At 44.5% G+C, this 27,027-nt stretch overlaps 1 protein-coding gene across 5 annotated transcripts; it reads right to left on the reverse strand.

Moving 5' to 3' along the window:
- Nucleotides 1-5,349: 5,349 nt before the first annotated feature.
- Nucleotides 5,350-26,498, reverse strand: FYB2 (FYN binding protein 2). 5 transcript variants are annotated; one of them, XM_084527848.1, is made up of 20 exons: nt 26,343-26,498; nt 22,991-23,690; nt 21,839-22,033; nt 20,764-20,797; nt 18,407-18,495; nt 17,597-17,625; nt 16,321-16,352; nt 15,536-15,620; nt 15,008-15,161; nt 13,151-13,268; nt 13,002-13,042; nt 12,631-12,700; nt 10,576-10,656; nt 9,533-9,561; nt 8,870-8,930; nt 8,216-8,308; nt 6,552-6,636; nt 6,099-6,255; nt 5,912-5,945; nt 5,350-5,483 (listed from the first exon to the last, which is right to left on the reverse strand). In XM_084527848.1, exons 1-20 carry the CDS (start codon nt 26,349-26,351, stop codon nt 5,474-5,476), a joined length of 2,106 nt encoding a protein of 701 aa, XP_084383974.1. In that variant the 5' UTR covers nt 26,352-26,498; the 3' UTR covers nt 5,350-5,473. The 5 variants fall into 5 exon arrangements, with proteins under 5 accessions (XP_084383974.1, XP_084383973.1, XP_084383975.1 ...); XM_084527847.1 differs by having other exon boundaries at nt 13,002-13,045; XM_084527849.1 differs by having other exon boundaries at nt 5,350-5,462; nt 5,902-5,945; nt 13,002-13,045.
- Nucleotides 26,499-27,027: the final 529 nt, after the last annotated feature.

Below are 27,027 nucleotides of genomic sequence, written 5' to 3' on the forward strand. Positions count from 1 at the left end.
ATCTCCTGTGCTCCAGTATAAGAAAGAACAGAGAATACAGAAGCCTTCATACAAAACAAAACAAAACAAAAGAAAAAGCCCTAGAGCCAAATCTGGCCAGCATCTTGCTCCTTAGGAGCTTTTGGATCAGTGCTGAGATGCCAGCAAATGTTAAGCAAACAGACCTGGATGTTTTAGGTGTTGGAGAGAAGCTCCTCAGAAAGGAGCAGGACAGGGTGGACAAGTGGCTGTAGGTACAGACAGGAATTCCCATCTAGGAAACAATTAGGAATCTCCGTGTCCCTGCTGTGAAGTATATTTGAAATGTAAGAGGCTGTTTAAGTCATCACTCACAATTTAGCATCTTGCCAAGGCACTTGTCCTGGAAACAACTGTGGCCCAGCTGATAATGGGCTCGTGCATTAGATGTAATCTGTTGTTCAGAGGTGTGTAGATGTACTGATGTCTCGCCTTAAAATTACACTTGTCCTCTGGGATTTCCTACCCAGCAGGACTAGTAGTGCTAAGCAGCAGCACGTTCCCTAAGGAAGAAATACTTGCTTCCTGGAGGCACGTGGGATTTCCAGCTGGTAGGATAAGACCTTGTGGCACTTCGCATCTTCTCAGACCCATGCAAACATTAACTAAATGTATGGGTCTGCAACACCAGTCCTGCCAAAAAGGCAACAAGAGTGTCTCAGGTTTCCATATGGAGAAAAGCAAAGAGACGAAGCTACTTTCAGCAGAGGCATTGAAGCAAGTAGATCAAGGTGGTAAGCACGTAGAGCTCCAGCCCAGAGCTGGTGGAAGGACCTCCTCAGCGAACAGATGAGATGAAACTCTCCGTTAAACAGCCTTACCTAAATCCATGCTGCATTTGGAGATGTTCTGAGAGGTTTCATCATTTTTATTTTTAATTTTTTTTAACCCTCAAATAGGCTGTTTTCTGGTTCCCAGAAGCAAAGAAACTACTGACCTCCAGTTATAATTTCTGGAGGCAAAGTTTAACTTTTACACTGTTACACTGTGGTCGGATATTTGAATTATACTGGTACGTGCATGACTATTAGGAAAAGCAGGGTAGATGTATTTGAACTAAACAAACTTGAATTCCTCCAAGTGCAATTCTTCATAAGCCACTGGACAGCTGTGCTTTGCAAGCCACAGATTCACCTGAACATTGCTTCAGCCCAGCCGGGAGAGAGACACCATGCAGAGGTCAGTTAGGCTCCAGCATTAACCTCCAGCTCCTGGTGAGTTAATTCAGAAATAGCTTGTAATGTACTAGTTGGCAAATATATATATGTGCATATTATATGGGCAGGGGCAGTTTGGTTCTCAGGAGTTGGAGCTAATCAGGCAAAGGCAGCGGGAGGTTTTAGTTTAATAAGTTAGAAGTGCACATGCAGCATGTGTGTCGAGTTCAGCTTTTCAGGAGGTGTCTACAAGCACAGGGATGTGGGCAGTGTTGTAAAAAGTGAAGCAACTGATTCGTATCTGTTGTATATACATTTTTTTGTGTGATTATAATGCCAAATCATATCAGAATAGATGAAGTCTGAACAAAGTAACCGTTCTGTCTACTCCGTTTCATTTTAATGCTCTTTACCATCAGTCTTTTGTGCACCCATGTAGAAGGAAGAGAGACCCTAGCACAGGACATGAAATCGTGCCTTCAACACACATTAGGACTGCTGGAAACTGCAGCTTTATTTCCCGAGGTGCACAAATCTCGCAGCTCACTCAGAATCATACCGGTGAGACATGCAGGCCATGTTCCTGAAAACTTGAAGTATCATTTGTTGTGCAGTTTTTTTTGTTTTTGTATTGGTTCAGAGAGGGATGGGGGGAAGAATCTCACATCCGTCCCTTCAGGTGAGCCAAACGAATCCCTGCTCCAGCTTCTATATTGTTTTATTCTAAAGTTTTAGGATTCATTTTTGTGTAACTATTTACAGCCACCTTTCTTAAGGTCTTACTTTGATATGGGTTCTCCACTTAGTGCTTTCCTTTGGCTTCCTGAGTCCTTCCCTCATTGATTTCTCTTCACCATTTACTTACAAAAAGGCAACAGCTTCCTATAATTCTGAATTTCCAGTCTGCCTCTTGGGACATGGATTTAAAGGTTCATTCAGAGGTTTCTCTCTCCATGCCTGAAAGATGAACTGATTTTCAGAATTCCCACATTATTCCTGTTGACCAAACACTGACTTTTGCAGCAGAACTGATGCTGCACATATGTAATGCACTTATCTTTGCTAGTTTTAAGCATCAAAATTAGACAGTCAGTCAGAACTATGGATGCAAAGCATGTTTAGTGTTACAGAAACAGTCTGTTTCCAACAAAAAGCCTTGAAATTTTTGCTGAAGCTGCCTTAATTTAAAAAAAATATATTTGTAAGACTCATCTCTAAGTTTTTTTTTTTTGTTTTTTGTTTTTTTATCCAAGTTTTGAAATAGTTTATTTATCCTCATCTCACGAAGCTGTGAAGTAGATACTGTAGACATGGTAACATTTATTCTTGTTGCTGAAAGCATGTTCATGTGTTCTGTATCATGTTATATTCATGTGTTTTGTACCTCAATGCATTTGTTTTTTTCTTTTAGAGTGCAAAGCAAAACTGAATCCCAGGACAACTGTAGTACCCATGGCCCAGCATCTCTGGGCAGACAATCCTCACCTCTGAGATAGGAACCAGACTAGCCCATTGCAAGGTTTTGTTTGGATTATAAAGAATATTTATGATTTTTCTTCTGCTAAGATGCTGAACTTTAAAAAGCTCTGAGTATAAGCATCTCTTCCAACATATCATTAACATGAAGCTCAGAAGAGAATACTGAGTTCTATGACTACTCCATCCTTCTTGACATTATGTACTTTGTCAACTGATTGGGAAGGTTGTGTTGACTGGTTCATTGAAATTGAGATTTATTTCTAGGTATAGCCTTTGTGGAAGGGCACAGAGTTTGGGTTCAGTTTTGGCCTTTGTGCAAGTAACTGTGCATTAGATAATCACAAAGAAGCCTTTTACCTTCTGTTGATGGTGTGGAAAGTGGTTCTCAGTGTACTGCACTGCATGTGATAGCTGTTTCCATGGTTGACATTTGCACTTTAATAAACTCAGAGACAAAAAAAAAAATAAAATAAAAAAAAAAAATGATAACAACACATCCTTAAAACTTACTGTCTGGGTGAAGGGGCAGGAAGGAGTTAAGATGTCTGAGGGTGTAACAAAAACAGCTTCCCCAACCCAGAATGCACACCATAAGCCAGGCCCACAATTTTTTCTCCTATTTTAACATGAATCTATTGGAGCTGATGAACCTGTACTGAATCAGATCTTGACTTCTTATGCAAAAGAACAGAAACAAATATTTTAAAGATATTTTGCAAAAAATAAGAGTTTGGATAAGAAACTGGGGGCTAGTTCATGTATGCCTGTGATACAGAGGGACGTAAATTCAATTATAAAGCACAAAGCTGCAGTGAGCGCTCCAGCTTCATCCCTATCTGCAGTCTCCTTTAATCACAATTTCTGTGATAGAACTGGCTTTAAGAAATTCCAGTTCTCCCTCATATTCAGCAGATCAGAAATGTTAACACAGTGATTTCCATATTGAAAAGAAATGGGAGTTTGAAATTTACGTGCTATTTTTTTCTAAGTTTTGATTCATTCAGGATATACCAGCAAGGCTATTTTTTTTAAAAAAAAAAAAAAAAAAAAAAGGAAAGGAAAACTTCAATTTCCTAAACAGTATCTTGACCTAAGTATAGCCAATCTGTGGTTTAAATGAGGAAATCTAATCTAAGGTGCTGTATGTAAAGCATTTGGTATTGTCTTAAGTCAATCCTAATCAGGCACTTTCCCTCTGTGTACGTGTTGGAACCTGGCCATGAAGAAAAATAGTTCAAGTGCATTGCGAGGCTTCCGTGCATTATCCAAGCTGCTCGCTGCAGCCAGCACCAGCACAGCCCTTTGTGCTTCACCTCAACGAAAAAGAATTTGCACGTGCCGCTAATGCAAGACTCACCTATCGCATCCGCTGGGTGCATTATTAACAGGTGAGGCCTTCTGAGCTATCCTGGGATAGGGAGGAAGCAGTCATGAGGAAGGTGTTTTCCTGATGGGATCACTCCTACATATTGCCATACAAGAGAGCCTAAAGGTAAGTTAGCATCTCCCTGGCCTCTATCGGGTCCGTTCCCCAGGAAGTCTGGGGGTGAAGGACACATGTCCCTGGCTGCTCTGCAGCCAAGTACGCACCCTAGCTCCCCAGCTCTCCATCTCTGCTAGAGAAGTCTAAATATTTGGGCTGGCAAGCCTGCAGAGCTGCGCATGCTTGAAAGGGGTTGGGGTTTTATTTTGTTGGTCTTTTTTTTTTTCCAGGGTGGATGCTGGCCAACACACTTAATAGTAACCACATGGTAAAATAAATAAGAATGCCTGTATAGACTTTAAAGTAAACGTTAAATATTTGCTCTGTTTTTCTGATCTTTTCGATGCCAGTTTTCAAATGGCCCTGTGGCAAATAGTGTTTTTATTTTGCTGTGTTTTCATAAGCCTGGAACATTTAATAATTTCTAATTAAGCCATCTACATTTTTAGGATTATTTATGAGCGCACTGATACAGCGCTGGGGAGGGGTGGGGGCTGCACAGCAATAGTCAAGTTTGTTTCTGCCAGACCCGGGAACACAAAATCAGAGTCCACATTTTTTGTGTGTTGAAAAGGTATCCAGCCACTGGATATGCTAAGGAGAAGCCAGTGGCAATTTATATTTCTCCTCCTACTTTTAGGAGCATTTTTCTTAAAATAAGCACTCAGCTCTCCCAGCCTCACAGCCCAAACACAGGGACAACTGTTGGGTAAGTACCTGCTGCTAAGCAGTGGGGGAAGCCAAAAGGCAGCCTTTACATATCTTGGATGCCTGAGTTAGCTTGCAAAAATAAAGTAAGTTTTTACTGAAAGCTTTATTTACTTTTTAAAATGTATGTATTTTTTATTATTTGAAAGGAATGAGTCAACTTTTCCACTGTTTTATATACTGAACCTAGCAAGAATGCAGTAAATACTTGTCCCAATACTTCTATCAAGATCAAAAATTTATATGATTTGATTTTTAGAGGAACAAATCTTTATGGAAACCTTGCAATTCCAGCCCCTAAGATGGACAGTAGTGAATGGATGTGGAGTAATTACATTTCTGTTTTCTGCATAAGATTTTTTCATGCCAATACAGAAATGTAAGCCACTTCAGAACTGAACAAGGAGGTACTCCAGAAAGTAAGAAACCCTGAAAATAGCTAAAGTTCAGAGAAGTCAGTGAACTCATTCAAAATAGACAAAAAATGAAAAAGTCTCTTGCATGTTTACAAGTGTAAAAAAAACAAACAACTTTATTTACATGTGTATCAGGTCTGCACCGTTGACAAATGTGGGCTCTCACAGGCCCATGAAGCTCAGAAGGGCGCTGCAGGGATGCTCCTGGGAGGTTAGTAGTGCCTGTCAAAGAAGAGAATTTCACAGCAACAGACACATTGGCAATAGGAGGTTCATTTGTAGCAATTACAATGGGGCATGCAAAGAAATACTGTCACAGTAGGGGTTTTAAGGATGTGTTTTGGAAGGGCAATGCACACAGAGTAGGCCTAGTTTGAAGCAGATATGAATTAATAAGGCATAGCTGAAGGCAGTCAAGAATCTCCAGTTTATACAGCTCATGACTGGACAAGCATTTTTTTTTTTCTAGCTGCATTTGGACTGGAAACCTGGGTAACTAATAGCAGACTCAAACAAGAAATATTTAATAGTGTCTGTTCACATTAGCCATCCCTTGGCTTTGGAAGTTTAAAGCACGATTCTCTAGATCTCAAATATCCACATAGAGGGAGAAGAAAACATGCATCACAATAAATAAAACCCAAATTTACCTGAAGTTTAAATGCTCCACTAGAACATACCCATCTGAGAAAAGGGAAAAAAAAATAAGTAAATCAGTAAACTCCTGAGCAAATACTATGGCTATGCACAAAGCACATAATATTTGATGAGCCAATTTGCTCCTTAAAACTAGATTGAAAGATGACCCCTCATACTAGAAAGTTTCTGCAAACTTACATCTGCCCTCCGAGTTGCGGCATATCACTGCATTGCCCTCCGTGACATCGATCACATCCAGCTGCTCGCCAGCTGTGAGCGGGAGATCAGCTCTCCTCTTACTGGGGACAGAGCACTCGGCAGTCGCGGTGTTGATGACACTGATCTCCTTGTCGTACTGCAGGAAGGAAATGAAAACACACATCGTCCTACAAGTGTGTGTGATGTCTTCAAGGGCAGTGGGGAGAGAGGGAGGGAACAGGTTGTGAGGCTTTGTTTGGGGCTGGAGAGGGGGGGAAAGCCCAACAACATCCCTGATGGAGATGTTGGATGAGGGGAGAACACAGCAGACCAGGTGGATTTATCTCCCAGCATAGCTAAGAACGAAAAACTTCTCACTGTACAACTCTTAAACATGACACATATCTGCTTTCCTCCTATGGCACAGATACAGCTCCAAAAAATCTCACATACCAGAAACGTTTCTCTAAAAATCTTCTCTTCTTTTTCCATCGTCTTGATTTTTTCTGCACTGTTCTTCCTGATTTTGAGGATACTTCTGCATCAAGAGAAATATACATTCTGAGCATCATTTTGGTGTCCTCTGGCACTGGGAGACAGCAGGAAATGCAACCCAGAGCCTTGCTCCAGGTTTGTCTGCAATGAACTCTATCAAGACCGAAGCACACCATTCATTCTGCTATTTTCATAAACAGATGAATATGCAACTCAAATTTATTGGTGAGCATAACTTGAGCCATTTGGTATCTCCATTTGGAACAAGTGTTCTCGCTGTAAACGGCAGGAGAACAAATAAGCACTTTATCAAGGGTTTCAAATCAATCGTGGTTTTGTAGGAGACAGTTGACTTTTCCCCCAGCAATTTATCTCCTGTTTTAATTTATATTCAAACAAAAAGGGTCCCCAGGTAATTTTTATAATGAGCCGTTAATGAAAGAAGGGCTCAACACAGCCTTGCAGGTTTGTGTTGCCTTTTTAGCACATGGAAGAGAATGTCACCAAAACAGAAGTTTATATGGCACTATAAAATGAAAAACAAGCTCTTACAAACAAGTTAAGGGGAGTAAGGGCCATGGATATGGAGATGCCACTCTTTCTGGTTTATATGTGGGGTTACAGTTGTGACATTCATTTCAGGGGAAAAAAAACACACAACACTTGCAATAAATTATTCACACTTGGCTAACTTTCATGCTTTTAATTTTAAGAGGAAGGGGAAACAAGAGCTGAAATTAGGGACTTCTAAACTGTTAAGAAATTTGTCATTGGCAGACTCCACTCACAGGAGCTGTGCTCTCTAAGGAGCAGATGAAATCACATCAGTTTCCTGATATTCCCTACAATTATGCACATGACTTCGCACAACACAACAAACAGTGTTTTAGCAACCCCATGCAGGAACTCTGTGGTAGGAACCCAGAAAGTATATCACTGATTGCCATTTGTTTGAAGTCACAGGGTCTGGGCCATGGAAAGCTCATTGCAGCTCATGTTTTTCTGATCTAAAAGGGAAATGAAATTGCCTGCTTCCATGCAAGGTTTTGCAGCACTGGTAACAAAGTTTTACCTTCAATTTTACATGCACAAATGGTACAGCAAGAGGCAATGTTATAAACATTGATGGGGAAGAAAAAAAAAAAAAATCAATACTTTAAATAAGGGCAAGGGGAACACACAGGATACTGTGTATGGGTCTTCAAAAACAATGTTCTTGCCAAAACAGCAACAGCTGATCTATGGAGATGAAATATTTAATCAAGGCATGATGAGGGAAGGAATGGGGCTGAGCACGGCAGAAAAGCAGCCCAATGCATAGCAAGGAACACCTTTTTGTCTCAGTGAAGCAGGAAGAACACATACACAGTCAGTATGAGACCCTCAAGTTATCCTCTACTTGTACACAACTCTGATCCAATAATTTGTTTTGCCTTCAAAATACTTTCCGTAAAGTTTCCAAAAGCTGGGTTCAAAGGAAAAGGACCCTGGAGCAGCAGCCAAACACCAATGTTTGCTTAAGCAAGGGCATCCTGCTCCTTCAAGTGACTTGAGAACCGCATCACGACACACCCCATACAAAGTCAGACAACACAGGAAAAACACTTAATGCAAGTAAAGACCTGTCCACGTCGTCGCTGCTTTTCCTTCGGTCCTTCTCATCTCTTGACATCAGGAATTTTGGCATCCAGGTTTTGTACTTGTCGTCCTTCTCTCTGAGAGGAGGGAGGAGAAAGAGCCACACAAATTGAGGTTTTGCAGCAGGACACATCCCCTCCCCAAACCTGAGTTGGTACAAAGCCGTGATTTTTCCCTCTCTGCCTCCCCCCGCATCTCCCACCCAGATGCAAGCATGTGCTGCGCTTTGTACCAGCACACGCTGCCGCTGTGATCATCTGGCAGCCAGGCACCAAGACATGCTGTTCCTATTAAAAGTAATTTTTCTGACAAGGAGCTTGCCAGGACCGCACTGATTATCAGCTCTGGGAGCTGGGCTTTTCCTTCCTTAGGAAAACTATCTGAGTTTTGCTGCACGGCAGCGAGCAGCTCTCCCCTTTTCACATCTTTGGCACTAACTACGTCACGTCAAAGGAACATTTTGGGGAATGTTTCTTGCCAAATTAAACACACAAGCAGAGTGCATCTGGACTGTGTCCAGAGGAGTGGGTCCTGCCCAGCTCATGACCCTTGGTGCCTCGCAGCCCGGCAGGGTCCCCAGTCTCCTACCAAGGGCCCCATCTACTAGTCCATCCCCTGAAGAAGACCCTGCTCCTCACCTGGGGTCTCTCTGTCCCGCCTCGACATCGTCATACACCATATCCTCCTGGGAGACATTTGCTGGAACCCAAATGCAGCAGAGACAATTGAAAAAGGTCATTCCAAGTCTGGCACTCAGCACAGTTTATTGCAGAAGAGGATGGGGATGCTGTAAGCCACTCAACCCAAAGGGGCCAAGGCAAGGCGAAAGGAAGAGCCTCACAGCTCCAGAAGATGGCCAAAACTCCAGCACAAGGCAAGATGCTGGGGTCTGCCAGATGTGTTTGTGGGCAGTTTTCTTTCCCAAGGACACGGGGAGTTCACTCTGGCACCCTCGCATGGTGGGAACAGTTGGTGTGCCCATCCCAATTACAGAAGGCACAACCCTGTCCCTCCAGCAGGCAGTTAATGCCTGATCAGCAATGAAGCTTTGCAGAGAGCCCACATTGCCTCCCAAGATATATCCAAATCCTCAGGATCTTTAAACAAAACTACCAAAAAATAAACAAAACCCCAAGTCTCAACTGCAGCATAAACCTATATTAAGCCTTCAAATTAACACTGCCACATTACACATTGTGCCCATCTGAAAATCTTGTAGAGTTGATTCTCCATTGTGCAATACATTTTCCTCTTCATGCATGCACAAATTCCCAAGAGCCAGATACATGAAAGATGCTTACCTAAATTTGGTACCGAAATGGAAAACAATCTGAGGAGAGAAAGATGCTTTTAGAAGCAGGCTTTCACATCAGCATCACCAAAAAAGCCATGAGCACTAACAAGCCAGTGGCATGCCATATTTGCTGCTGAGGCAATGCAGGGCAGCTCTGGATGCATGGCATCCCTGACAGCAAAAGCTTTTGCCAAAATGCCATCCCTTGCTAATTAGTCATCTCTACCCTCTGGTAGCAACAAGAGCCGTGTGTTCAAAAAACATGTTGTGAAAGGTCTACAGTGCATCCAGAGAGCACCCTTCCTCAGATAAATGAGGAAATGAAGAGAAAATAACCTGGAATTTCCAAAATAATAAGAAAAAGTAACTTTTTTCAGTCTTGGCCCTACATCATGCACAGGGTGAGGTGCACACTGGCAGAGGTGGAGGACAGGCTCTACAGGCAGCCACTGCACACCTGGGGAAAAGCTGAAGGAGTTTTTCCATGGACTTTTAACCAGGGTTTTAAATACTCAAATAAGAACGCCTGAAAATGTATGTTCCTACAGGAAGTTATACAATATTCTCTCTTCTTTTTGCTGCTCCCTTGTTAGACTACAGACTCAACAGTAAACCTAAACAGCAGATGCTGTTGCCAGCTTGACGACAAATGGTATTTGGAAGAAAACACTCAATCCTGAGGAGCCACATCAGCAAGCCTTTGGCTAACAGGTCCAGGCAGCAGGTATCATGTTTCTGCGTTCCCTTGAGCAGCTGCAACATGCTGAGGTATTGGAAAGGTACAGAGGGCAGCAGAAAGCCTGAGAAAACTTGGATGCTGCTCTAGGACCAGCTCCTCCAGATTGCTGATGCCAAAGAAGCTGCACAGATAGGCCACTGTCCACATCTGCCATAACAGCTCCTAGTGAGTTGGCAGAAGCACTCTGAGTGTTGTTTTTCAGGTAAAGATGTACTCACTCCTTACTTCTAGTCCTCCTGATCTCAGATTGTTGCAGATACAGCTGCTCAGGTTTGGAGGGGGAAAGGGCTGGACAATCAATGTTTCCTTACCTTAAGTTTTCCTTAAACCTGGTATTCAGTTTCAATTTTTCTATTTTAAAGAGGTTTCCAAATCTCTTTTGTCTTTCTGATCTGCCCAAAACAGAAAAGATTTTAAATTAGAGAGTCACTAGGCACTGAAATATATGAGGTGCAGTATTCAGAGCCCCTGAGATCCCAAAGCATGTAGAGGAGAGTCAGCAGACCTTAAGCCTCACTTCAGCAATATCATTTAAGCTTATCTTTATCCTTAATAGCATCATGTGGATGAATTATGGTTTCAATGAGATAGTCAAAGATGCAGTGAAAGGTGACTAATTATAAAGTCCAAGCTCAAATCTTTTGCCTAGCTTTAAACTTTTGTGTTAACTGCAGTTAAAATACAGAAGGGGCGAAGTCCCTCCCTGTCCTTCCCTGACGGAGCAGCTGCAGACTGATCCAGATGCATTAGGAGTAAAAACTGATGAAAGGGACAACAATTCCCCAGCGGCACACAACGCACATTAAAGGAGGACATCCAGAAGATTGGTCTGTGCCACCCTTCATCACATATTTCTGTCATGTATGCCCTTCAGAAAGGCGTTCCACTGCACACACACACCTCTCTGGAGCTTAAGAGAGGCTGCAAAGCTACAGTGATTTTCTATTACTCTATCTGCAGAGAACCAAGATCCTCACATGGGGGATATTACCCATGTTCAAGTGCTATTAAAAATACCTCATGTATGTGTTAGCATAGCTAGCCCTGCATGGGGGAACAATAGAAAGGTTTTGTAGAGTGCTTTGGGGGTTAAGATACTGAGCTCTGAACCCCCTGAATTTGGTCACAGCCCCAGCTCTGATGAATAATTCATTTGCAACAATTCTTTACATAGTTCCAGCAAGATGCTCTGCTCCTCCATTTTCCCATGAATTAGAAGAGTTTAATTTCTGCTACTGTTGCACACCTATGTACACAGAGGTGCAGGACAGGCATGGGGAAGGAGCAAAGCTGGAGTTGGAGCTCCCTGCAGGCAGTCCAGGGATGGGATGCAGACACCAGCACATCTGGCTGGAGACACTTGTGCACCTCCACCACACAACTCCCGTGGACAATCAGCAGAGAAATGATGCTATCACCTCTAAATAACTGCCCAGTCACTTCCAGGGTTTCAAGTTTCCTCTACTTTTTTTCCCCCCTCTCTAAGAGGAGCAGGCTTTAGGTGCATGCCTAAGCTAGACTTGAATCCAGATGCACGCCAGTATGAGTCCCACATCCATAAGGGAAAAGCAGATGTACAGAAACACCTTATTATTCCTCCCACATTGCTCCTTAGAAGAGAGCCACCAGATGCACTCGAAGTAATTGTGTGCAGCATCCGCAGCCCATATGCCGTTCCCAAAGGCTGTCTCTATTTCTTACAAAGGGATGCAGGAAATCTGCAAGGGCAGGGAACCATACAAAACTAATAAGTAAAAACACAACTAACTTCAAGTTTCACCATTTGGGAAGCTCAGGCAGTGTGTAAACCTGAGGCTGCAAAACTCATTGCTTTTATAACACACCCTCTGGAAGCAAACATCATGAGAAGCCCTGTAAAAAAAGAGCAGGCTGCAAGTAACTTGGAGCATGTCAGCTGCAGGCTTTATCTCACAGCCTGGACTCCTTTCAGCTTTCCAACTCTCTGTGATCTGAAATGTCAGCATTTTGTCCCTTTTTATGGGGACAGTGTCCCCATTTGTCCCTTGGGCATACGAAGAGGTGCCATTTCTCAGCTACAGCTGAACCAGGCTTTTGCCCGAGAGGGGAGCAAGACTTTGCGCTAGCAGGGGTCCGTAAGGGGAGCACTTCCAGTGGATGGAGAATGCTGCAGGCTCTCATAGAAAGGCCTTGCTGCTAAGGGAGTTAATTTTGTTGACTGCTTTTTGTTCCCTAAGTGTCAGCCAAAGGGGAAAGACAGAGGAAGGGGGGCAGAAACCCACACATACAACAACTTTCCTGGAGTTGCATTAGAAAAACAAGGCTTGCAGCCAGTACCTGGCATGTGAGATCAAGTTTGAAATACAGGCTAATAAATTGCAACTTACTCCTCTTTTGCTGGATTATCACCCCCGATCTCAACATCTTCATATGTTTCTTCGCAGTTGCTTCCTGAAACTTAAAACCAAGGCATGCCATTATCACAAACCACGTTCAGTAGCAATGAGGTGAGTTTTGCTGGACAAATTGCATCCAGGCCGTTACATATTACCCTAACAGAGGCTTCAAAGTTGCTCAAATGAATTCCATGCTAGACACGTGTATTGCTCCCCACTGCTTTTAATGGGAATTGAGAGCAATCGGGCCCGAGGAGACACTATAGATGTTGAAAGTTAAATGAAGGTATTCACGTCATCTACCAGGCACCAGCCCAAATTAAAAGCAGCCCTGCTTGAGCTACCCCATGTGCTGCACTTACTGCTGCCTGAAGCAGATGGACTCGAGACATCTGATGCATGGCTGCTAGAAGACAAGACGGAAATATTACTTGGGGGTTTGCTGCAGCCTATTTTATCAAAGACATTTCATTTCAGCCATTGCAATGAGCCCCTCCCTGTCCATACTCACAGTCTATCCTGCAGTCCTTCAACATCATCGTACACATCCTCTGGTGTCAGCAGAGTATTTTGGCTCAAAGCTGTTTCTTCTTCACCTGGTCTTGGAGCACCAACATACATGTAGCGTGCTGGAAACAAGAAAGGATTTTTTGCTTTGGGAGCTTCTCTCAGCAACTTCTCTCAAGGCAAGGACAGCTGTTGAGGATGGCAGTTGGAGTCCAGAAAAGTCTCTTTTCTGAGCTACTTTCAGAAGAACTTTAAAATAGTGTAAGTTTTAAGACTTTAGAAAAAAAAAATAACCTCAAGTTTTGAAATATTTTATGTTTAAAAAAAAATAAATTAAATATCCATCAGTATTCTCAGTTGTAGCAGCTTTGAGCCAATTCCTCCTCAGCTGAAAACTTCCCAAGGGACTATTCACAGATGTTTGCAGGTGTGGTTAAAGGGAAGGCTTAGCATGGCTTCTAGAGCTGCTGAGACCCAAATAATGGGCCAGTCCATCAGGAATCCACCTGTAAATCAACATGTTGGAAAGGAGACGAGGAGGGAGAGCCTCCCAGAAGTGTTTTCCACCAGTGGATGGAAACAAAGCATGAGAGCTGCACCTCATGAGGTTAGAAACTGATAGTTATCAGAGGACTCTGTTCAGTGGCAATATTAAATGCTTAATGAATTTAAAAGAAGTGTTGGAATAATATATTTAGAAGAAATGCAGCCACACAAATCAAAACAGATACTATTCCTAAATGAACACAGGTCCATACCTGTGTCTGGCTCTCACCAGAAGCATGTACCACCACAACATGCTCTAGCTAACAACAGAAATTTCTGCAAAACATTCAGGCCCCAGAGAGCAATTCTCCTTGAGAAGAAGAATGGGGGCTTGAGGGAACATCAGTTCTCAAATCAGCCCCTCTGGTGGAGCAGGAGGCCCACCATGAGTACTTCTAAAAAAAATAAAATAAAATAAATTAAAAATCCCACGAGAATTTGCCTCCAGCCATCCAACGGTCAAGCAAACCAGAAACACCGCTTACAAAAACAGACACCAACCGAACCGGAAAATGACTATGAAGTAATTCAAAATTAAAAAGAAACAAATCCCCAGAACCACACCAATAACAACCATAGCCAATTTGCACTTTCTCCATCACACCCCTGTTCTGTCCACAGTGCCCAGCAGAGCTGCATTTCTCTCCTGCACCTCTGAAATCCTGCCACAAAACACTAATGGCTTGCAGGGGCAGGGTCAAGGCATAGCAAAACACAGCTCACGCACGCTTACACCCGAAGCAAAGGTAGCATTTACAGAGGAGACATGGCTGGGTATAACTGCAGCTCAGGTGCACGTCACCAGCTCTGGATGCTGTCTCAGAGCACCTTGAGAGGAGGATCCCAAGGTCAGATGCCATAACCATACAAGAAGACTCACTGGAGCCACTGAGAGGATAGAGCAAGGAATTGTCATCCATCTTAATAGGAGACAGAGGGAGACGCCAGGCTCTCATCCTGCTCACGTGTGTTTCTACCACAAGCCCTGGCCAAACCCTCTTCTGAGACTCAATAAATTATTTGGAGCAGAGGAGATGGATTTCAGCTCTCTCGGATAAGGGCAATCTGCTAGAAAAACAAACACCTCGGTTTGAGTTATGCAGATGGTTAACCAACTTAGGAAGCTATTTGCAAAGCCAAAATAAATGATTCAGACCAGAGTATAAATGTGCATGCAACCTTTTGCCCTGGTTTAACTAAATTGGTTCAAGAGTTCCATCCAAATTTAACGTCTTTTCCCATATGGAAGAGACATTTGGGCAACAGATGGGACTGAGGATTGAGGAAACACTCAACAGCCAAATGAGATACTCACGGGGCTCTGCTCTGTCTTTTGCCAGCCCCTGTGGGGTAGGATGCTTTGCAGGCTGGGTACTGGTCACATCTTGCTTCACATGCAGAGCCTTTATCCCACCTCTACCATCTTCCCTGGTTTGGCTGCTGAGAGATACGTATTCGTTTCCACCTGCCTGAGATCAGACATCTGGTTCAGTGGATACAGCCTTCAGAAACAGCTTTCTGATATAAGTTAATATATAAGAATATAAGTTATCCTTTTGTGGACTTAAAAGGGTTTCACACCTATTTTCCATCAGGGATTTCTGGTAGATGTACATGCTGCTTGGCAGCATTACAGGTCTTTTAGACAGTGCCAGTTGGGCAATGGGCAAACAAAGGAGAAAAGACAAAAAAAAAAAAAAAAAAAAAAACAACAACAAAAAAACACAAACTACACGGGTGATTAAATAATCAAATATTTCAAGTGTTTCATGAACAAAAGGATGGTAGGATGAGAAGAAATAACCTTCAGTAGCTATTAAAATCAGTCTTAAGGATATGATACCTTGAGTATTTTCTTTAGTTCCTGTTTCACTTTTTCAAGATTTGGTTTTTCCTCTTTTTCATCTTCTATGGTATCTCTCCAAGGACTGAAAATTTCAGAAATGAAAGGGATCTCAGAAAAGAGACACTGAAGTAAAGTCACCAACAAACATGTTGCTTTATGACTGTGCCACAATAAGCAGCTCATTTTCCCTTTGAATGGGGTAGGTGCCATAAAAAAACACTGGTACTGTCAGGACAAATTCAAGATCTAAAGGCCACCGGTTACTTGGAAAACAAAAACAAGCTAAGATGACTGTTTTCTAGTAACGTCAATGGAGTAGCTAGATCCACTTGCCAGAGGTGGTACCTGGCTCATGGGACTTGCCCCTTGCTATATTATTTTGCAATTTAGGGAAGGAGATACAGCAACAGAGGCAGCAATGATACTTTTTTTTCCACAGCATCATATTTCCCAAAGAAGTGATACCATTTTATCATGTGTTTCTTCAACTCCCACAAAAAACAAACAAACAAAAAAACAACAACAACAAAACACTTCAGCTAATGACAGTAATTAAACACTGCCAGGAGTTTGAAATGTGCCATTTACAGGGTGAAATTTGGTGTGGACCTTGCCTTACCACACAGCTTTGGAGCTGGAACTTCCCAGTCTGGAGCTGGGCTTCCCAGTCTGAGAACTCAATGCCTCTCCTTTCTTACACTGAAAGAGTTCCAGTTTCAGTAAGAAAACAAGATTTGTGTGTGTGTGTGTGAAGCAGCCTGGGAGAATGGAAAGGAAATTACCTGGATTTGCCAAAGGGAAGAGTCTTCTGTTTCTAGAATAAAGAAGAGGAAAGCTTTTAGGCACTCTGCTTTTTGCAGCAGTCAAACTTTTATGCAAGACCTCAACTGTCAGCTAGTATTTAAAGAAATATTTCTTTAGAGAACCCAGAAGCATTTCACGTTTGGAATAGTCATCATACAAGGATGTTTCCTCTGCTTGCAGGACAGGGGATACACATATTGACAAACTATATAGAAATAACGTAACAGTGCAAGGGATCAGGCCAATGAAGCTACTGGTCAGAAAAACAGCAATTACAGGCTGGAGAGCTTACAGCAAAGGAGGAATGTTTTTTTATTACTTAAAGATTTTCCAACCTTCCATAAAATAAGACTACAGATGAGCCAGAGAACTTCTCTGCAAATCATGCACAGAGAAGTGCATTTGGAAGCCTACGCTGCTTCCTGGACAATTTTGATTGCTTTGCAAGTCAGTATTTGAAAGTGGAGTTTGACCTTTTCTAAAATGCAGTTTTCCCTCTTTTAACAGAGGCAGAACTGACACCCAGTCGTTCTCTGCCACGAGGGGACTTGCTCTCTCAGCCCAGTTACCCACCACGAGCTACAGACTCTGCTGTGCAGCCACACTGGGCTTCCCTGGGGACACCTGTAGCAATCCCTTCCAGGCACCACCCTATAGGATGCCTCCCCTGACAAGCTGAGCTGCCACCGGTTTTGTAGCCAGGGTACAATGAGAAGTGTTGGGTCATAGCAGCAGGGATCCCTGCAGCAGAGGACAAGAACCCGTATGGTCATTCCCACAAACCTTGCCCTCACTTATGAGCCAAAGCTCAGAGAACGCTGCTGTGACAAAGAAGTTACTTCACTTTTGCTTTTATGCCTTCAAAGAGGGATTACCAGCACCACCTTGCCTTTGGCAGGAATTTCCAGAGCAATTCAGTGGATTTTGCCTTCAAGAATTTATGATCTTGATGCTGGTGCTTGACACTTACTTGGTCTCCTACCAACGTCCAGATGGTGTTACCACTTCCTTACATGTTTGAAGAGGAAGTCAAGGGAATTGACTCTCACTTCGACTGTATTTGGAAACCTCATTAATCTTCATGTCCCCTCTGCATTTTCTTATTTATTCTTTGAGAGTCTTCACAGACAACAAACATACAGAAATACCCAGCATATAAGAAATATAAATATTAAAAGCTTCTAAGATAGGAAAACACTGGATGTACAGTACAGCTGAACCTGAAAGGTCAAAACAGGCTGTGAAGAGACTTACCTTCTGTTCTTGAGGCTCTACCTTTGGTACTAGAAGAGATATTTGTGAACAGGTATTAGTTTTAGTAAACATTAGATCACTGTACTTCAAGTTGCAATCCCCAAATTTAGCCCATATGCTCAACATCCAGGCACACATTCACCATGTTATACTGCCCAGGGTCCTTGAATTTGTTGTTTAGCACTGGTTTATGTTCTGAGCACTGCAGCATCAAGTCAGGCTGGCCACAATTTTCACAGTCTTTGGGGCAAACCCAAGAGGGTTTTGATGGGTCTCCCCAAGGAGGTTGTTTTGCTCCCATTCCAATGGGAGATTAAAACAAAAAAACAAGGCAAAAACTGATTTCACCTCCAAGTGGCAAATATTAAACAAACAAACAAACAAAACAAAACAACCACAGAGCACTGGCAACTCTGATAGAGAAAATTATACTCGAATGAAGTAGTGATTGAAGAGGAGGTGGAAGAGAGCCTTACACTGAAAGCCCTCATTGCCAAGACGATACTTAGGTCTACTTTACTCTCTTCTTCCCTTTTTCTTCCACATGATCAATGTCTGTTGAACTCTCCCCACTGCACTTTTACTGTAAGCAGCATCTCACCACCAAAATGCTGACTTATTTTCTGGTCAGTGCCCCAGAGTCCTTATACCCTGCCAGTGTGCAGAGAGACAATACAGGCAGTCATCTGTTCAGCCCAACCAACGTGCAACTGTTGTTTTTTTCAGCTGAAGAAGAGATAATATTGCCTTTTTTTAAAGGCTGTCCCAGACAACATGCGATTTCTTTAACAGTCTAGTCTTGCAAAGTACCTTCAATGACACACAAGGTTGTGGTGTCTCCAGACTGATTCGGGTACATCAGGGTTTCTTCGCAATTATGCTGCTCTTCAAGTTGAGCACTGAGAGGATGAGAGAAAAGAGAGAAAAAGTGTTTTTCTGGCCTTTTTAGAAGTCTGAAAAAAAATAAAAATGTATTTATCTTAAGGACAAGAGCTTCAAGTGCTTTGATACCGAGCCTACAAGAAAGCAAAGTGAAATCAAGAATTCCTCAGAGGGAGAGGAGACCTGTGCACAATGCGGGGCTCAGCTGAGCCTCCCCGTGACCCCACACTGCCACTTGCTTTTCCTTTAGGAGATTCTGCTGCAGATACAGAGCTTGAAGCACATCAGGGGTCTTTGTACTTGGATTATGGTCCTCTGCCTACAGTGATACCTCAAGGAGAAATGGAACAAAAAGCCCATGGAAATCTGAGTGCAACAATTTTCAAGCTTACTGCAACTACTTAAATAGTAACAACAATCCCATTGCATTGTTCAGCAAGCTGTTTCTCACTTACAGAAACAGGCAGGAAAAAAAAAAAAAAAAAAAAAAAAAAGCAAAAACAGGTATCAGAGGGTACATACAAAGGTATGAAAAAGTGGGGGGCTCCATGCTGGCAGCATCCAGCCCCACACCACACAGCCTCAATATTTGGATTCCCACCCCAGACCCTCTCTCCTCAACCTCCTTTTTCCCTTTCTTCCTGCAGAAATTCAGATTAATGCCATTTGGGAATGGGTGCAGGGAGAAACACAAGTCCTCTCAGGCAAAGCTAGGTTGTTTCAACTTAAAAAAATAACACAAAGAGAGTGGGGGAAAGAGCCTCTTCCAACCCCATCCACCTGTGAAACAGTAGGAGAAGGGAAGTTCGGCTCATTTGTTTGGGTGCCCATCGAGGCAACCCCCTGGGTGAGAGCATCAGGAAGATCTGTAGCAAGAACTGCACGGGATATCTGTTAACACCAAGTCTATAATAAACCTCAGGGAAGGATTGGTTTCCCTTTAATCATCCTGCTGCCACAACTGAGCTCCAGCAGAGGAAGAACCAGGTAGTCACTGCAAACTGCAGCAACAGGAACAAAGAGCTCAAGGTGCGTTTGGACAGCTGTGAAGTCAGAATGAGAAATGACAGCTAGAATTGGGCAGAAACTTGTGCTGACACCAAAGGACTTCCTGGTCAGGAAGAACCATGGCCTTTCACTTCCCCATTCCTGGGGTAAAATAACATCCTTGGTGCTTGGCTGGGCACCAGACCATGGTTGGTAAGCACCACAGTGCTCCACTGAACCTGAAACACAGCTGGGCAGGTGGATCCCTGCCTGTTTATCCCCAAACAAGGAGCTGGAGCCCAGGATTAGGTGCCCCAAGCAATAACACCAGGGGCTTTGAGGGACTGTTTTTTATTACAGTCCCTAAGAGCTGGTGAGGCTCCCAGCTCTGGGATTCAGGGAGGAAAATTTCTCCCATTATTTGCTGTTATGCAATTAATTCGTTTCCCCATTTACAACATGGTTAATATTTAACAAGTGACCTATTGTAAAGGCCATATCACAAGTATGAGAGAAAGATTGCTAATCTTGATGTAATGAACTACCGGGACAGCTTCCTTGTGGTGCATAACAGTTATTGGGCTGGTTATTTTTTGACCAGTTCTCCTTTGACAAGTAAATGCTGAAAGTTAATCAAAACACAGGCCCGCCCTGGCAGGAACACCTCACAATGTGAGAAGCACAACTGTCTGTGTTGTTTGCTGCAAGAGCTCATTGTTTGGGCGCTGAAGATATGTTAAGAATTTGCCTCCTTTTCCTTTAGTTCAGCCATTCTGTTTCCCATTTTCACAGTATGTTCGTGCATCCAACATACATATGTATATATACATATATATATATATATACGTCCATAAACCTGTCAAAAACAGGTATATGAACACTTCCCTACAAACCAACATCTCTTTGGTACAGATCTGGGACCACCCTATGACCCCTCATGACAAGTCAGAGGCATACCAGAAGAAGTCAGGATCACCTAGCACACCAAAACAATCGTGTCTGAGATTTTTTTGATCCATTTCATACATGGCCACACCAGAAGCTGAACTGACTGTCTCACATCGCCCAGTGAAGGGTTTCGGGTGGCCACCCCATAAAATTCTCACCTGGGCATCTGGAGGCAGCTGAAGCTGGAGGGCAGGGGCAGCACTGCCCTTGCTGCACAAGCACACAGCGAGGCTGCTGCCAAAACCCCAACACCTGCCAGGGCTTTGTTTCTGCAACAGCTCTCAAAAGCATCACCTTGCCGAAAACCTCGGTGGGTGAGAGGGAGCAGGGTGCCCCCACCACATGCTCACCTTTCAGGGATCAGATAATCCTCATCTTCAGCAGCTGCACACAAACACACAGAGGATTAGCTTTTGGAGGCAAAAAAAGCATCTGCAGGGACAGAGAGGTGCAATGGGGAGGCCTTTGCTCGAGGCAGCACGCAGAGATGGGCATGAAATAGGATTGCCAGTGGATGTGGCTATGTTAATATGTCATTATTTCGTGTTTCCAGGCAACAGTCTCAGGCCTTCTAGAGATCAATAGTTGAGCAATATTGATAGGGCATGCAAGTGATGACATATAAATAACTAGTTTCCTCTGTGCCATTTACATGTTTAGAAAAGGCAGGCACATTAGGGAAGACTTTCAGTGAAAATCTCTCTGCCTGTGACTCCTGCTAAGCCCAGAGCAGAGCAACAAACACAGGCTCAGTAAGCCAACAAGATTTTAGCTGAGCCCTTCTTAGAAACGCAGCTCCCTTTGAATTCAGCAAAAGTTGTGCCTACAGATCTGGCTGTAATTAAGCCTGTATCTATAAAGAAACAGCATTTAGCAGCTTAATAAGCAGGCCAAAATATTCTATTATGCAACATCAATAGGGTTTTATTATGGGAAATTCAACTCTTGCGTTTCTTGATGTTGGAACGTTTAACGACGTTGCCCTCTGTTGTATTTAAAACATAAGGGGGGGGGGGGGATTAGCAGACTGGTTTCTACCGATTTTATTGTGCCTTCCCACAGCCGTGTGCTCCAGAGCGAAGGCATTTCGCATTGAAGCGGGGCGATAAAGATCAGCTCGCAGTGCTTTGCAGCTGGCCGTAAAACCGCAGCAGCTGCCGGCACTCGCAATGGAGCTGCAGCAAGAAGGGAGGCAGGTTTCTGCACGGGGGATGGCGCCCAACAAGGAACACTAGATCCCTTCCCCAGATTAAAGGCAAAAAACATCTGCGTTGTCAATGATCAGCTCTTTCTAATATTTGAGGAGGATGCGAGAAATGAGCAACGACCCCTCATTTCCACACGTCTTATAGATGTCAATGAACTGTACTTTTTCATTCATTTTCTGAAGGGCTGGTTTGGGGAGAAAGGCTAGAAATCTCTTACTTGTTTCATTTCCTCTGTGGACTGAAGGCATTGCACTTCGGAAAGAGCTGAGATCAACGTTCGGGGGTCTTGGGGGTTTTCTGGGGGCAGGACCCAGGGACGCAGCTGAAGGAAGAGGTTTCACTTTTGGTGGCTTGCTGCCCAGGCTGCTCAAGCTTGTTCCCACTCCCAGATGGCACAGGAGATGCTCCGGCTCTGCTCCAGGGAACCACAAACACAGGCACAATTACCCCTCCTTGCAGCACAAATCTGCCCAGCATCACTAGTTTCTACACAGTGATTTCTCACCATCACTGCTTCCCCCTGAGGTCAGCGTCCCCATAACACAGGCTCTTACCACACTACCAGAATGGAAAAGTGGAGAAAAATGCCACTTTTCAAGATTTTTACAAAGTTTGCCATGTCAGGGCCTCAACTCTCAACAGCTCCCTTCCTGTTGGTTATAAAACACTAGCCTAATTTTCTGTACCGATAACTCTTTAATCTGCCAGGATTTGGGACTGTGGCTGTTTTCTATACCCAGCCCAAGCGGGGAAGCTTTCCAGAGTAAATAAAGACTCAGCCTTGCAGTGCCCTGCTGCTCAGCATGATGCTGGCCAGGGGAACCTCACTGCATTCAGCTCCCCTTTCTGCAAGAAATACTGCAAGGAGAACACGCTCTCCTTGCTGACGTGTGACCTGCTGCAAAACTGAGAGTGTACAGAGACTTCAGGCTTAAACCACTTTTATTTGAACTAAACTACCTTTGCAAGAAATAAAAGCCTTTGTACGTCTCTGTGAAAACCAAACAGCAGGCTGTAGTCATGTTTACCTTGCAGTAGGCCAAGGCAAACGAAAATAAGATGCTCCCCTTTTCTCACACTTCACTCTACTCTCAGAAATCTGGCAATTTCTTAGAGTGGGGCTTTGAAAAATGCAGTGGAATCAGGGAACCCTCCCCTATCTCCAGGACCTTCAAGGAAGAAGAGGAGCACTCCAACAAGCCAGTTAACATCATGCTTTGAGGAGCCCAGCTTGTTCTTGCCTTCCTCTCCTACCTGTTGTGCTGTACCTTGCAGATTCAGAACACCTATATACTCTCATGTGTGTGTGTGTATAAATAAATAATAAATAAATAAATAATGTATATAATAAGATTATAACTTACTATACCTTTATGGCGTTCAGGTTGCAATGTGACTGTTGCAGTGCTCTCTGCAGCTCTCCCATCTCTCCTGGCAGCCTGGGGAGAAGTCAGCCCAAGGCTACGCAGAGCATCCTTCCTCTGGGATGAGGCAGGCTGGTTTCCATCTGGTTGCATCTTGCTGCTCTCCAGCACAGTGGGAGCATGCATCATCCTCTGCTCCGGGCGAGGGTTCACGTACAAGTTCATCGCCCGCTGGGCTGGGAGCTCTGTGCTTGCTTTCTCCCCACAGGATAAAGTGTTTTCCCACATCTGCAGGGCACGGTGGAAAGATTTGGAGAGCGGAGCATCCTCAGGGACCGGTCCTTGCTGGTCAGTGCAACAGGGCATTGGAGGCTTCTGAGAGCTGATCCTGGGGGAGCTCAGCCCTTTCTCCAAGATATTTCCTTTGCTCTCTTCCTTATGCTCCGTCGGCTCCGTGCGCTCCAGCTTGGCCCACCACGCGAGAGCAGAGGGCTGGGAGGCAGGATGGAGAAGTTCATCCTTGGGTTTGGGTATGAGCACTTCTCTCTTACTCACTGGCACGGGGCTGGACATGACACTGCCTCCAGAGCCCGGTTTGGGTGCGATTTTGGGGGGAGGTTTCTGGCATGGCCGCACCAGCTTGTTGGCAAGGTTGGAGTCGTTCTGAAATTTTGCTCGGAGGGCTTTGAAATCAGTCACACCTTCCTGGGTGGGAGAAGAAAAGAGAGCAGAAAACATCTGCTTTTAGAGGCAATTTATGTGATTGTTTCAGAGAAAAGGAGGCTTCAGACTTGCTGTTGTTACCACCCCCATGGCGCAGAGGGCATGCAAACCACCCATGTGGCACATGAGAACAGCAAGAGCATCTCCTGGGCTGGGTGATGAACACTGGCTAAGACACTTGATTCCTCTCCCATACAGCTACCAGACCCGAGGTTATATACGATTTTGATTATAAATAAATAAATAAATAAAAATCAGTAATACCACACTTTGAAAGGTCACTTAAAGAACATTTTGTTCATCCCTTTCTCCCCAGACATCTTGATGCCCCACTACAGAAAGAAGACCCCAGTTTTTGGCTGCAATGCTGCAGCCTAAACTCAGCCCCAAAATGAACTAAGGAGAAAATATGAAGAAAAATTTATGAGCTACTTAAGTCCTTGAACTGCTCTATAACTTTTTATATGCCATGATTACATTAGGTGCACTACTCTGGCAGCGTAGTTCAGTGCTGAGAACTGTAAGGCTTCACGAGAACCTGTCTAATGAGGAAATTGGAAAAAATTATCTGGGACAGAACTTCGTTATTCTGAAAAAAGCCCCAGCCTTAAGTGTTAAGGCAGAACAGATGAATAGCATACTGAGGTTTTATTGCATTTAATTGCACGATTTATTAAACACTGACAATTTCTCTTGAATAACCCCTTTCACTAACTTTATTACTTTCACAGGGTAGTGCATGATGTAAAGAGCCAGCCCTTGGGGGAGAGGTTTGAATTGCTCCAATTATATTTCATATTAGTGGTCAGCAGTGTGATGCCGTGTAAGCTGCCCAGACAGCCTAATCTAGCAGAGAGCCTACAGGGAGTGGGAATTTTCAGAAGCATACGGAGGATGAATCAGGTTTAAAACAAATCCCACGTGTCCCAGATCCCTCCAGCGATGCCAGACAGGAAATAAAGCAGCGCGGTGCCCTAATGCGATTGCACCAAGCTTTTGCACGTGCTGTAGCAACAGTTGAAGAGTTCAGCGCTGTTTACCTCTCCTTACTGATTTCCTTTTGTTTCTGCAACACGTAGTTCCCCGGAAGCACCCTTGGAGATAGAGAAAGCAAAAGAAGAAGTACCTGCGTGTCTCAGCGTGCCCAGCACCGCAAGCAAGGTGAAACAGGATTTTGGGCTGGGTACTTGCTGGGGCAGACAGGGCAGCCCCCTGGCTGGCACCTTGTATTGCACAGAGGTGGATTCAAGGCTCCCTTTTTTCCCTTCAACTTGCTATTGCTCTTGCCTTGAAACAGCAGCTTCAAACCACTCGTGTAATTAAGGTGAAGGTAATCTGTGCTGAACACACTCGCAGGGCCCTTCACCACAAGGGTTTTCCCCATTTTGCAGCTGCCTGGGATATTTGTGGTGATGCCACAAGCCAGGAGGGACACAGACAGCCCGAGTGGGTGCCCCAAACCTCCTGGCAGGGGCTGCAGGGATGCTCGGCATAAATCTCACCCCAAACCCGATGCCACCTCCCTCCCCATAAAGCTTGTGCTGAACTTAGCAAGGTCCTGTGCTGTGCAATGAGTTCTCCAGGTCTCAACAGGGCATTTTCCCCAGCTCTGCCTGTAGCCAGCTCAGGGAGATGAGCCCTGGAAGCCCCTCGTCCAGCTCAGGGCACATGTCAAGTCCTGCCCCCCTAGCCCAGGCTGCCGGGCACCCAGCCGTAAATCAGAGCGGTCAGCACAGTGGGGAGAAGCCACCCATAAATTTAAAGGATTGGAAAAAGCTCACGACGTGCATTACAGCTACATCTGGCCAAATAATTCACCGGGAATAATAATGCACTTGGCAAAAGAGCATGCAAGATGAGAGAGGGAGAGAATAAAAAGGAAACAAACTTTTCCTGGCCGGAAAGCTACAAGCATTATGGAGTCAGGGGACAGCTAAACTTTCCATATTTTCTCCCTATAAATAAAACACTCTTCTAACATTAATATCATGCTAGGAAGCAGAATAAAGCTCAGCCTAGGGCTTCAATACGGGCACCTTTCTGAGAGAAAGCAGCAGCTGGAGGTCTGTGCTGTTATAAGGGCTGACCAAACAGCCTGAACTCTCAGTACCTTTCTGCTTTTCTAGAAATAATCGACAGAGGGAGAGAAACCCTACTGAAGACGGGGACAGGAAGGACTGCTCGCTCCCTTCCTGACGTGCCTCTGTTTTCCTCCCCTCTCTGGATCACCAAGGGAGTTCCCATGGGTGAATGTGTAACCGGCGCTGCCCTCTGCCCACACGTAGCCGCCGGCTACTCATTAACTCACCGGCTTCTTCTAAAAAAAAAATTTAGGAAAATTAAAAATCCACCTCTATTTTTCGGTAAATTAAAAGGGAGCCACTGCCACTCATCTCAGATCAGTGGGGAAGAAGCCTGGCACCAGCAGTCCCTTGGTGCCTGCTTTGGGGCAGGGAAACATCCCCGTGTGGCTCCACAGAGAGCAGAACAGCTCTAGGAGCGTTTATCTCACCAGGAGGATAAGCTACTACCCGCAGCCCTGAGTATATAAATATGTGGAGGGGAGCCAAGCAGCAAGCATTTCATGCAGCTCAGCCCCTGCTGTAGCAGAAAGGAGCAGCCCGAGGGAGTTACCACGTCCATGGCTTCGCTCTTCAGTGCTGGCGTCACCCATCCAGCCCCACGGTGCCCTCCTGCCTCCTGCTCCGTCACCCTTCCTGCTGCCCGGCGAGGCGGAGCGAGCCCGAAACACACCTGGGCCACGGCTCTGCCCCAGGGGTGGGGAGAACCTCACCTGGGCTCAGCCCTTCCCTCCTGCTTATCTTATCAGCCCTCCAGCTGGAGGGAGGTTTTGCCTTTTTGCAAGCCAGGGATCGAACTGTCACAAGTCCTCTGCCTAGGTTTTGGTTTCGTTCCCACTGCTGGTGGAAAAGGCTTGCAGCCTGGCTGGAGGTGGGGAAGCACCACACACAGCCCCTAACCTTTAAAATACAAAGAGCCCCACTGACTCTTGCTGCTCATTGTGGTCTCCCTGCTGCGATGCCCATCCCACTGCATCCACCCAGCCTGAGCTGAAGAGCTCGCAGGGATTAAAGCAGGCATTTTCCCAGAGGGGAAATGTGTTTGCTTCATCCCTAGATAGCAGAGCCCAGCAAAAACTGTTGTCCTTGCTGAAATCTGTACTTGTTCCCTGGTGAAGCTGCTCCTCCTCTCAGTGAGCTTTTCCTTGATGTCCACAGGGCATGCCAGCTAAATATGAGCAAATAAGGCTTTTCATGGATGTTTTGGTCCTGGAGAAGAGCCTGAAAGGCTCTGTCCA

This window comes from Aythya ferina, assembly GCF_964211825.1.
Source record: "Aythya ferina genome assembly, chromosome: 8".
NCBI classification, from domain to species: Eukaryota; Metazoa; Chordata; class Aves; order Anseriformes; family Anatidae; genus Aythya; species Aythya ferina.